At 41.7% G+C, this 13,434-nt stretch overlaps 1 protein-coding gene across 1 annotated transcript; it reads right to left on the minus strand.

The window, feature by feature from the left end:
- Positions 1-594: 594 nt before the first annotated feature.
- Rgn (regucalcin) lies at positions 595-13,162 on the minus strand (the record flags this gene model as incomplete). The annotated part of the gene is given in 6 exon segments (NM_001281705.1): positions 595-859; positions 2,062-2,216; positions 2,679-2,810; positions 4,605-4,820; positions 10,882-11,064; positions 13,000-13,162. Coding segments are annotated over 6 exon segments (900 nt in total).
- Positions 13,163-13,434: the final 272 nt, after the last annotated feature.

A 13,434-nucleotide genomic window follows, 5' to 3' on the forward strand; every position in this document is an offset into this window, starting at 1 on the left:
AGAGAAACCCTGTCTTGAAAAACCAAAAAAAAAAAAAAATGAGGAAGAGGAAGCAACAGCAACAGTAGTTAGATGGCTCATCCAGTAAAGGTGCCACCTGAGTTCAGTCCCTTGAACCCACACAGTAGAAAGAAATAACTGAGTCTCATAAGTTGTTTTCTGACCAATTTGTGCATGCACGTGTACACATACGCTCACACGCGGAATGAATATATAAATGTAAAAGCAGTAAAGAAAATTCTTTGCAATGTGATGTATTCATCTTTATATCCAGTAGGTGGCAGTTAGAACCACAGATTGTGCCATGGAGATTGAATCATGTCTTCTGGTGATATTTCAGTTTGTAAAATTACACACAGGCAGAGTCACATAATCATTATAAATCATCACCAAGTTTCTATGTATTAATTTTTTGAAGCTTTGGGTACCCCAGTATGGAATGCAGAAAAAGAATGGACACAGTCCCATTTCAACCCCAGAGCAATTTGCAGTCATCAGGCTATAGTGGAATGAATTTTGGAAAGTCTATAGATTAGGTTTTCTATTAAAAACAGAGTGTGTTATCAAAGCCACTCATTCTCTGCGAAAAATGTTCTACCTTAAGAAAAACTAGGGATGTTATTTGCTGTTACAATATGTTCTTAATTAATATGCCACACCGGGGTTTATTCCCTAGCACCCAGTCAAAATTATGCATTAAAGCTTAACCCTGCTATAAAAAAACAGATTGAAATTTCATTGACTCAAGTCCTTAATTCTCCAGTTGTCTTCAAAGCTTTTTCTTCTGACAGCAAGGAGGAGCTGCAGTTCACCCTGCATAGGAATATGGGGCAATTCCTTTGACTCCAAGACCAGTTATCTGTCGGGAAAAAAAGAGTGAAACTGATGAATTATAGTCTTCCAATCATTGTTACAAAGCCAGGAGTGGGGCTTATATTGTAATCCCAGCACTTGGGAGGCTAAGGCAGGAGGACTGCTGTGAGTGTAAGTCCAGTCTGGGCTATACAGTGAGAGCTTGGCACACACAAACACCAAGCAAGTTAAGATTTAAAATAATGTGTATAGGAACTGGAGAGATGGCTCAGAGGTTAAGAGCACTGACTGCTCTTCCAGGGGACCTGAGTTCGGTTTCCAGGAACCACACGATGGCTTACAACCATCTATAATGAGATCTGGTGCCCTCTTCTGGCCTGCAAGACATACAAGCAGACAGAACACTGTATAGACAAAAAATAAATAAATTGAAAAAATAATAACATGTCTAGCTACCTTTAATCACCTCCGTTTTATTTTCTATCATGAGAAAGAATTAGCTGACTAGGTATTATATGCCTCAACATTCTAGTTCAATGAGCAAGCATGCACACTAACACAAAACAATTTTGTCATTTTCTCATCTGTCAAGAAAGTTGTTTCTATGTTAAGAAAGCTGTTTCTATGTTTCTACTTTTTAAAAAATCCTTTATTTCATATGCATTGGTGTTTTCCCTACATGTGTGTCTGTATAAGAGTATTGGATTCCCGGGAACTGGAATTATAGACATTAGTGAGCTGCCATGTGGGTGCTGGGAATTGAACACGGGTCCTCTGGAAGAGCAGCCAGTGCTCTTAATTACTGAGCCATCTTTCCAGCCCTTGTACTGTATTTTTTTTAAAAGAAGTATTGTGTTATATAGCCCAAGCTGGCTTTGAGATTAGAGAAGCTCACCACCACAGCCAGGGTTTCCAAGTATGTTTTCAACCCCAAAATGTGCATTATTTTTTAACCAGTGTTTGTTCTGTCACAAAAAATTGTTAAAAACCTGCATATGTTTTTATAACATCAAAACAATCAGATGATCTTACAAACACTATCAAAGCATGAGAATACTTTAAAACACTAGAAGTAGGTCAGACACATTATCCTGAACTTTACATAACTTATAGTCTAGAAAATCAAAATAATTAAGTTTAGTGTGAGTAGCTTAACATGCCAATTACATGTTTGTTTGGAAAGTATGCAGAAGCACCAATCAATCATGAACATAATATCCCCCACTCCCCCAAATAAGATCACATCACCTTGAAAATACCACCAGCATCAGGCTGCCTCAAAAGGCCTTCAGCGTCCATCCCGTCCCTGGCACAGGTCACGTACATCTCAGAGTAATCTTTTCCTCCGAAGCAGCATGAAGTTGTCTTATCAACAGGCAACTTTACAGTTTGGAGTCTTTTCCCTAGATCATCAAATACTTCATTTGTAATTTAGTTGTAGAAATTTGCAACATGCACAATACTTCTGGACCTCTTATAAATGATAGGGTTTGTCTAAGAGACCGTGGAGGTCAGAATTCATCCCTTGGAAGGGGTTAATATAGGTTTCACTCCAAACCCCCACAAGGCTTGGCTGCCTCAAACTCTTGTTCTTAACCTCCTGACTTCTAGGACTATAAGACACCATATTACCTGGCTCCCATCCAAGCATTTAACTTACATTCTCTGACAATTAACTTTTGGCCGAGAGACTTACTTTCATAGGAAAAGAAGTTCTGACTATAAATTTGGGGCTGTATATTTTTTCTTCATTTCTAAAATCACCCAGTGAATACCACTAATATAACTCTAACTGTATTAGTACAGGTCTCTAGCACTGGTATTTTCTGGCCTGGCAAGGATTTTCTATTTTGCCTCCAGCCTACCTGTCTCGGGGTCTAGGCGAATTACTCTTCCTCCATTGTAACAGGCCACCCAAAGCTTCCCCTCAGCATCAATGCACATTCCATCTGGGATTTGTTCATCTTTCTCCATCTTGTAAACAATTCTGCGGTTGGCTGCGATTGAAAAACAAAACCAAACCATGACAAAACAATGGATCTCACAATGCTGACAAGTGGTCAGTGTACTCTCAAGCTGGTTAGAAATACTGGTCACTTGGGTCTGTCTAGGAGCTGGCCTGAGAACAAAGGATTTTTATCACATGATTTGGGATAGATTCACTCCCTTCGTCTTTATAAAGATATATCTGTCTAAGATTTGTAAGATTTCAGAGGAAAAGAAATGCTTTCTTTCCCTCTTTCCTCTTTTTTTTCCACTTCTGGAGAAATGCTAGACAAGTGTTCTAGCACGAAGCCCAATAAAGCTGAATTATTGATTTATTTAGAGACAAGGTCTCATTTTATATCTAAGGCTGGCCCAGAGTTCATTGTGCAGCCCAATCTGTCTTCAGGGTCTTAAAATAATCTTCCTGCCTCAGACTTCTGAGTGTTAGGATTAGTCTTGAAGGATCAGTCAGCATGCCGTCTCAGAAAAAACTAAGGCTTTGCAAACCTATCTCAGACACCCTTCAGTCTGTGCTTAGACGACTATCTTAGTTACCAAAATTCCAACTTCAACCAAGCCAAAGATCTACGTGGCAGCTTAGTGGTACCATATGAACAATGCATGCACAAAACCTGGAGAGACACGCATGGTTTTTCTTACTTGCTACAAAATCAAGAAACATTATCTAAAGCGCTTACTTCTAAACAGGGGTATTCTAAAATCCACAGGCTGCTTAGAGAAGATGCACAGGATATAAACAGTGAACACTGGAATGGTCCCTTAGTGCACACAACAAAGAAATGAGTTTGATCCCCAGCACCTCAAAAAGTAATGCAGAAGAGCAGCCAGCTACAAAGTTCAGGTTATTCCAGCAATCAGACTGACGTAGAATGGAAAAATGTTAAAATCATGTGTAAGGAAATTGGGTAAGAATAGTCATAAAAAGAGTACTGCATACTTCAAAGAAGAGCATCTGTACTGGAATATTTTGCCCTTGATTAAATCTACATAAAGCCTTGTGACTTTTTTCAAGTCATTTTTATGATTGGTTTTGCTCTTCCCGTCTGGCACTTTTCATCAAACAGTTTCAAGGTCTCCCTTCTAAATTCTTTTAAATAATTTCTTCCCTAGAAGTTTCCAGTGATGGCTCATCTTACAGAACACTGATGGAACTGAACCAACCTGGAAGCACTTTTCTGTTATTTTTCCATTTCAACGGTTGTTCATTGCCTCTGAATACTTGCCTATGGTTAACTAAAGATCAAATGAGAATCAGGAACCGAAATGTTCAGTTTTCCCTCTTTTATCACATTCTGTTGTATACTGTGTGCCTCTAGGCACTGTCTGATAGGGTAAGATTTATTCTCCAGGGAGGCCCTTTCCATTGATGGAAAGAAAAAGTACAGGCCTTGCTGCAGTAGACCAGCTAAGCCCTAGTCCCCAATACCAGAGTTTGGATGTGCTGAGGACCACAGTTTGACTGGCAGCTCAGTCAAGTCTGTGTCATCATTAATTTCGAAGTTCTCTACTTGACAAATAAAGACTTTTTCACATGCGCTGCAGGAGAGATCCCTTACTGATCACTAATATACAAAAATGATATAAGTGGTATTATAAAAGGCGTTAGTGATACACACCTTTAATCCCAGAACTTGGGAGGCAGAGGCAGGCAGATCTCTGTGAGTTTGAGGCCAGCCTGGTCTACAGAGCAAGTTCCAGGACAGGCTCCAAAACAATACAGAGAAACCCTGTCTCGAAAAACCAAACAAACAAACAAACAAAAAGAATAATAAAGATATTCGTACAGATCTGTCCTGTTTGCAGGTCATAGTCAAAGGCATCCACAGAGTAGGACAGGCTGTCAATATAGTAGAAAATCTTATGATCCAGGGACCAATCCAAACCATTGGAGACGTCCACTTGGTCAAAGTATTTCTTTACGTTGTGATCAGGAAAGAGGGAGTACAAGGACCCTTGGTGGCGCTCAAGAACTGCTGGGGCTGTTTCCTCAGCCATGGTGCCTTTGGGAAACAAAGAACATTAGCTCAGTGCTACAGTGCTTAAGTTAAGAGAATTTTACACAATCTCAAATTTAAACCATCTCTTTTATATCTTTTCAAGATAGCAACTGCCTTTCTTATAATGGAAATAAAAACCTGCCCTAAGGCTAGGTGTGGTAGCACACACCTATCCCACTTTAGATAATGAGACAGGATGGTGAATTTGAAACAGATTGGCAACTTTGAGGTACAATTGGGCTACATAACAACCCCTTGTCTCAAACTCTCTGTCTCTGTCTGTCTGTCTGTTTCTCTCTCTGTCTCTCTCTCTGTCTCTCACTCTCTCTCTGTCTCTCTCTGTCTCTCTCTCTCTGTCTTTCTCTCTCTCTCAAACACACACACACACACACAATTTAGCAATTTAGAGATATGATTTCAAATAAGAAGGGATAAGCATGAACTAACCTCCTTTTCTCCTACTGAGCACAAGTGTAAAATCTGAACAAATGTACGGTATAACCCAAGTGTGGTGGACCTCCCCTGTAATGCTAGCACTCTGGAGGCCTAAGAAGATCAGGAAATCAAGGACAGCCCAAGATATGTAAGAATGTAACCCTTAAAAGATATTTATGAACTCTTAGGCTCATCCTCAGGCTGCATCACATAGATCAGATTGTAATCAGCATTCCAAAGATTTTGGGAATGGAGATAATGGGTACAAGTTCTCTGCCCCAAATTAGCTGAGAGGTACAGGTGTGGGACACATCCTCCTTGTGCCTAACGCAAAGCAGGTTGTGATAACTGGCCTTACCCTAATGCTGTTTCCTGAAGTAATTATAACATGTTCTAAAGGATTTAAACAATGTTCAGGGACTCCCAACAATATTCATAATGTTTAGGATATAACCTAAAATTATTTGGTGCTATAATTCAGTATTGAATGTCTCCAAAAGTCCATGTGACTGGGCTTGTGAGATGCTGTGGCTCTTTGGGGGGTGGAGCCTATTAGAAGTCGTCCGGTCATTGGAGGCAAGACTTTAAAGGGATTGTGGAACATGGGCCAGTCTAGTCATCCTTTGCTTGCTGGCTCATGAAATGTGCAATTTGCTCTACCACACATTCTCAACACAATATGCTGCTTCACCAGAGGCCAAAAGCAATAGGATTATTTGATCATGGACTAGAATCTTTAAAAATACATATCACAATAACATTTTTTCTCTCTGTAAGTTAATCACCTCAGTTATCTCATTATTGTGCTGGAAAGATAAGTAATAAATTCAGCAGAACAAGGGTGGATGACTCAATCAGTGTAGGAAATCAACAGATTCTGAAAATTATATGGCACAGATGTTCAAAGGTTTTGGTAAAGACTAATGCAAATTTTATAAAAGTAATTATAAACAGTCATAAAACTCAAGATAGAACCCGTTACCAAAGCAGTAGAAGCTGTGAAGAATAAGCAAACCGAACTATCGAGTGCACTGGATCAACTCAATAGCAGAAGGACATTAACGAGAGCAAACAATCAGTGTAGCCTCTGGTAGATCAGTAGAAATCAGGTGCAGGGAAAAGCAGGGGGAAAACTTTGGAAGACAAAAAGAACAGAGCGTGTGGCCACGGGACAGCAAAAGGGCTTGTACCTCATTGGATGCCTACAGGAAAAGAAAAGGGGCAGCGCCACAGGCTTTTGAAGATTTCGTGGCTCAAAACTTCCCAGATTGGAGAAAAGCACAAGAGTTTTCAGTAGATTTAAGAAGCTGATCAAATCCAAAACACAACAAACAGAAAGGAACCCACTGTTATCAAATTGTTGAAACCCAAAGTCAAATAAAAATACTCGAAAACGATGAAGAAGAAAATACCACATTACATATGATGGACAAAGAGGGGAGTTTCAGACTGAAAATGGCCAACTCACTAAGAATATACAGTAATTCTAAACATTTATGTGATTAATAGTAGAACTTTAGCAGGGTGTTGGTGGCGCACGCCTTTAATTCTAGCACTCAGGAGGCAGAGGCAGGTGGATCTCTGTGAGTTTGAGACCAGCCTGGTCTACAGAGTGAGTTCTAGGACAAGCTCCAGAACAGTAAAGACAAACCCCGTCTTGAAAAAAAGGAGAGCTTAAAAATACACAAAGCAAAATTTGTCATAACTGAAAAGAGGTAGAAAAACACTGAATTCTATTGGGAACAATGCATATCCTTCTCTCAACGGCAGACAGAGGTTGACAAATGTCAGCAAACGCTGAAGAACAGAAAGCCGAGAGTCACTGAAGCTTACAGAGTGCTTCATACAACAGCAGCAGGATATGCATTCTTGTCACGCACTTCATTCACTGAAGTCAGTATTCAGTATTCAGGGAGATGGACTCGGGTGTCACATGATCTCAGCGGCCAGAGCAGACTTTGATTAGAATGAAGAAACTGGAAAGCTACTATTTCATACTTCAGTTGAATGAAGAGGACAATAGATTGTAAATAGGAGAAGCAATCTTGAGGGGCAAAAGTATGGGGTGGGTCCTCCTTCCTGCTCTCTCCAAGTCGCTTTGCTTCATAAACATTCTCCCACAGTAGCTACATCACAGGAAGAGACTGAAGATAAGTGATAAGGGCTATCCTTCCTCTTTCCTTCTTCTTGGACTGGGCTATGCAGCCCAGGCTAGCCTTGAACTTGCAATATACCTGCCACAGTTTCCTGAGTGCTAGCATAGCAGGTGTATGGCATCAAGATCAGCTTCCTAATTCTTTATCTGGCAAAAATTACTAGCACAGGGACTCTCCATTGGTTCCTATCTTTCATCTTTCAACCTGTCGTGGATAACATGTGTGGTTGCAAATAGTCCAACAGGATGGGGAGCAATATATAGCCAGTTTCTGAGAGCTTACCTGCCTTTTGTGGTAACAGTGAGCCACCATGGGATGGGCATCATAGCCAACAACATGAGAAGGCAGTGTAGGGAAGGAAAACTAGTGATGGCGAACCAACTCTGGCTAATTTCCAGGGTGGTTGTGATGGGAGGTAAATGGGAAATAACTGTGATATTGTAAACTACAGTTCAAAGTCTTTTAAAGTTATATGTAGTCAGATGTGGTGTCTGATGTGTGTCTACAATCCCAGCATTTGGGATCTTCAGGGAGGAGGATTGCAAGTTCAAGGCAAGCCTCGACTGCAAAGCAAGTTTGAGGGCACCCTGGGCCCCACAGAAAAACTTTTTCTCAAAGCAACAAAACAAAACAGCAGTTACTCTGAAGCAGAGGAATGCAGTCAGCAGCGCTTCAGCATTGCCAATGAGGGGCAGAAGGACAGCGTGTACCTCTAGGCTGAATGCCCCGGGAAGGACAGAACAACACCTCCACAGTATTCCAGCCAGGAATGTCTAACAGCAAACTAATCGCAAGGAAACATCAGACATCTACAAAATGAAGAATGTTCTATTATTAAAGGGGGTGGGTGGAACCATATTCTTTAAAAATGGCAATGCCATAAAAGAGAGAGAAGGGGGGAGGGTCAAGGAAATGTTTCATATTAAGAGGATGAAAAGACAAGTAAGTACAGTATGTGATTCCAAACTGGATCCCTCACTGGAGGGGAAAATTCCATAAACGATATTATTTGGTTAGTTTACATAACAGGAATGTAGGCTTATTAAATCAATGCTAAACTTCCGTAAGTTGCTTACTAAATTGTGTTCATGTAACAATATGCCATTCTCGGCTAAAATCAAAAACACCTAAGACAATCTATGCTGGAGAGGATGTGGAGAGAGGGGAACACTCCTCCACTGCTGGTGGGAGTGCCAACTTGTACGTCCATTTTGGAAATCAGTATGGAGATTCCTCAGGAAAATGAGAATCAATCTACCACAAGACCCAGCAATTCCACTCTTAGGCATATATCCAAAAGATGCAAATTCATACAACAAGGACATCTGTTCCACTATGTTCATAGCAGCATTATTTGTAATAGCCAGAACCTGGAAGCAACCTAGATGCCCCTCAACCGAAGAGTGGATAGAGAAAATGTGGTACATTTACACAATGGAGTACTATTCAGCAGAAAAAAAACAATGGAATCTTGAAATTTGCAGGCAAATGGATGGCACTAGAAGAAACCATCCTGAGTGAGGTAACCCAGTCACAAAAAGACAAACATGGTATGTACTCACTCATATATGGATTTTAGACATGGATCAGGATAGTTCCAGTCTGCAATGCCACTGACAGAGAGTCTGGGAAACAGGAAAGAACCTAAGAGAGATATGTATGGCACCCAAAAGAAGAGGAATGAGGCAAGATCTCCTGAACAGATTGGGAACACTGCGAAGGGTAGGGGGGGAGTGGGAGCTGGGAAGAAGAGAGTGGGAGCAGAGGAAGAGAGAGTAGGTCATGGGGAAACAGGAAGGTTGAGTGGAGGGTAGAATAGGGGGAGAACAGGATGAGAAATACCATAATAGAGGGAGTCATTATAGGTTTGAAGAGAGATCTGGCACCAGTGAGACCTCTAGTGATCTAAAAGGATGACACCAACCGGCAAGCTAAGCAATATTGGAGAGACCACCTTAAATGTCCATTCCTGATAATGAACTTGATGTCTACACTATATGCCATCCTAGAACCTTCATCCAGTGACTGCTGGAAGCAGAGGCAAACACCCACAGCTAAACACTGAACTGAACCCATGGAACCCAGTGACAGAGAGAGAGGAGCGATGAGTAAATTGGCAAAGAATGGGCTGGCAAAACCAGCAGAGACAGCTGATCTGAACAGGGCAGAGCTCTTGAACCCCAGACCGACAGCTGGGAGGCCAGCATGGGACTGATCCAGACCCCCTGAGTGTGAGAGTCAGTGAGGAGGCCTGGGCAACCTATGGGGCCCTGGTTAGTGGATCAGTGTTTATCCCTGGCAAACAAATGGACTTCGTGTGTCCATAACACAGAGAGGGATGCTCTCTCAGCCTGTACTCTTAGGGGAGTGCCTGGACCCTCCCCTCAGTGAAATGACAGACTCTAGATATCCCCTATGTGGAAGGAATTGGCAATAGGGTGGGAGGCTGGGTGGGATGGTGGGAGGGTGCGGGAGGAGGGGAGGGAGAGGGAACTGGGATTGACATGTAAAGCAAGCTATTTAAAAATTAAAGTAATAAAAAAAGAATATGCCATTCTCAAACTGGGCAGTGGTGGCACAAGCCTTTAATCTCAGCACTTGGGAGGCAGAGGCAGGCAGATCTCTGTGAGTTCAAAGCTAGCCTGATCTACAGAGTGAGTTGTAGGATAGGCTCCAAAGCTAGAGAGAAACCCTGTTTCAACTCCCCCCAAATGTCATTCTCACCAGGCATAGTGGCACATACTTCTAATCCCAGAACTCAGAAGATAGAAGGAGGTTATTATGTGAGTTTATGTCACGTCTGCTGCGCGGCCTGTGTCCGAGAACGTGCGGAGGGTGTCGGAGATTGACAACACAGAGACTCGTTTAATGATATAAAGAAAACTTTAAACAGGCTCCAAAAAGGTTTAAGAAAACCTCCTAAGAAAAGCTCCCACCAGAGAAGCTTCTGCTCTCTCCTCTACCTTGGCTGGTTCTGCTCTGACACCAGAGGTGGATGTGTGTGGGTTTTTGAAGGTGCGGTTAGTCTTTGGACAAGGTCGAGGTCAGGGCGGTACAAATTTAAGGTCAGTCTGGTGGTACATAGCAAGTTCCAGACTGGCCAAGGTTGCATAGTAAGTAAGACCCTGTCCCAGAAAAAAAGCCATGAACACACACACACACACACACACACACACACACACACACACACACACACACACACACACAACCCCAAATGATTCTGGAGAGAAATAGGTTTAGATAGAATACATATTGAAATAAGAACAAAACGTTTACAAGTAACTAACTCTAGGTAAGATACATACATACATGATATGTATGTGTGTGTGTTCATTATATAGTATTACTAATTGTGGTAGAATATTTGTCTAGCACATATATCATTCCACAGCACCACACACACAGAGCAAGATTCAAACACAACAAATAGGAGCAAACAAAAAGAAAGAAAGGAAGGAAGGAAGAAATCATACCAGCAAAGTATCTCCCAGCAGGATCCACCTTCCCGTCATTGAATCGATTGTTTGTCTTCTCTTTATCCACTGTAGCTAGGACAGATACTGATTGATTTTCCCAGTTCAAAGCACAAAACTTGGTCCCAATGGTGGCAACATAGCCCCCCAACTGTCGAAGTGCCACCGAGCTGACTGGGGCATCTGCAGAGGAAAAGGCAATGCCTAGAAGGTAGGAAGCACACTGGTGGTTCAGCACAGACATCATTCTGTCATGTAACATCTCTTAGGAAGGGGTCTAGTGATTCTAATGGTACCAAGATGTTGTCTGACCATATAGTTGAGGGTATCCGCAATCTCTAGGTTCTCTTTTGAATGCTAGTATTCTAGATGTACACTGCCATATCTAGTTAATACCATTTTCAAAGAGTCCTTATTTTTAATATATTTAATTTCAAATTGTTTCTCATTTCTCAAATATTTTTTGAAAGCTGAATGGTAAAAATAATATAATTGTGTATGTAATAAAATACAATCTTTATATCTCTTTATTATATTCCTATATTTTTTAATAGTTTAGCTTTTCTGGTTTTAGTATTCTTTCCTGTATTAAAAAAGTTTTAAGTGGAGAGAGATTAGCATGGTGAGTATCACAGGAAATACATTTATCTAAGTTTGTTTAGAAACATTTCCTAAGCACCTCATCAAAGCTAAAAGCTCTTAGCTCAAAGCCCTGCTCAGAAGTTGACTCACGCCTTTGGGGGCCCTGGGAATATGCAAGCCCCTATAAGGAGGGTCATGCTCTTAACAAGGAATCTAACTACTGCCTGAGACGTCTCCTGGTAGTTTAGCTTTCTAAGCTCCTGCTAACACACAGACCCTTTGCGAGACTTTGCAGATTAGGGGGAGGAATTTGGTGAATGCTGAGAATGAGGGACCAGGGGAGGCAGAGGCAGAAGCATTCTGTTTGGAGCTAGGTATAAACACGTTGCTAGGTAAGTTAGAAGCTGCTCCAGGTGGAAGCAAGAGCCTGTGAGTTCCATATCACTCTTGCCTACACAGCATGGCCTGGCCTTATAAAGAAACGGCTCAACAAGCCTGGTGATCTAAGTTCAATCCCCCAAACTTCCCAAAGCTATTCTCTGACTTGCACACATGGTGGAAGGAGTGAGCCTACTCCTGCAAGTTCTTGTCTGACCTCAGCATATGTGCTGTGGAACCAGAACACCCACACACACAATCAATGTTTTTCAAAGAAAGCTGCTTTTAGTCTGGGAACAGAGCTTGTGGTATGCACACATCCTGGGTTCAGTCTCTAGCACCAGGGAAAACAGGCTTTAAACTCACAGTTGGATTAATGGGAAGAGATAGAAGAAACCAGAAATTCCTATTCCTGTAATCTTAGGAAAATCCTGCCATCTTCTTCCCATGAATCCAATAACAAAAACAGAAACTTGTTTGTCTACTGATAATCACACCAGGCCCATTGCCTTGAGCCACAGAAAGCTCTAGAAACTCCTCTGAAACCACAAAGCTCTCTTGGGAACCCTGTCAGTAAGCTCACATTTGTGCAGTGCATAAACAGTCCTGGTTGATGCTTTTGAAGCCTAGGAACTCTTCTTTTCACAAAGAAGTGACACATCTGCTGTTGTTATTATACTGTTGCTTTTTCTTTTATGGAGGTCTTGGCCTAACCAGAGTAGACAGCTTTTGCTACGCCACTAATGGAGTCTTTTCTGTGAATGCTGTTGTCTGAAGGAGATCAAGAAAAAGACACTATAGTACCTCAGCATCAAAACAAAACTAGGACACTAGAGGTATAGTTTCGAGGTAAAGAACTTGCTGAGCATGCGTGAAGTCTAGGGTTCCATCCCCAACATCACAAACTAAAAAGAAGTTGGGAATGCTGTGTTCCATGCAAGAGGGTGGGAAAAGTATTGATAATCCACCATTGGGTTCAAGTGGGAACAACACACGAATCACAGACACAGAGAACATGAGAACCCAAAAGGTTTTAAAGCATTTTCAGTCAGGCTTTAAGAAGAAGGACCCAGGGCAATGGTACCCCCTCACCTCCCCCACCTCCCGCTGGGAAAAGATGGCTAACAGCCAGGAAAGGAGCTCAGCTTTCATTCTTACCCACAGCCACGCGCTGCACTCGCTTGCTCAGTGAATCCCATCGACAAAGCTTCTTTGCAGGGATGTCTACAAACAGCAGAGAGTCGGACGCTTCCTCCCACACAGGAGACTCCCCACACCTGCAGTTCTCTCGTAAAACACATTCAATCTTGATGGAAGACATGGTTGCAGGAAAAGCCTATTAAAGGTAACAATAAATGAAAGGCAATTACATGGAGCAAACTCAGCACAAGACGAAATACAGTTGGTAGAAACTACAGTTTTCACAAGTTGCAGATTAATGGCATTCCTGCACTGAGCAGCTCTATCCGCACGAGGTTTCCAACAGCTCAGACAGTACTTAAAATTTTGAGCAATAAAGTATTTTTTTTAGTTAAGGTATGTACAGGAGCACTTCTGCCCACTGTAAATGTAACTTTTATATGCAGTAGGAAG

Source organism: Mesocricetus auratus, unplaced genomic scaffold, assembly GCF_017639785.1.
Source record: "Mesocricetus auratus isolate SY011 unplaced genomic scaffold, BCM_Maur_2.0 Super-Scaffold_100033, whole genome shotgun sequence".
In the NCBI taxonomy this organism is placed as follows: Eukaryota; Metazoa; Chordata; class Mammalia; order Rodentia; family Cricetidae; genus Mesocricetus; species Mesocricetus auratus.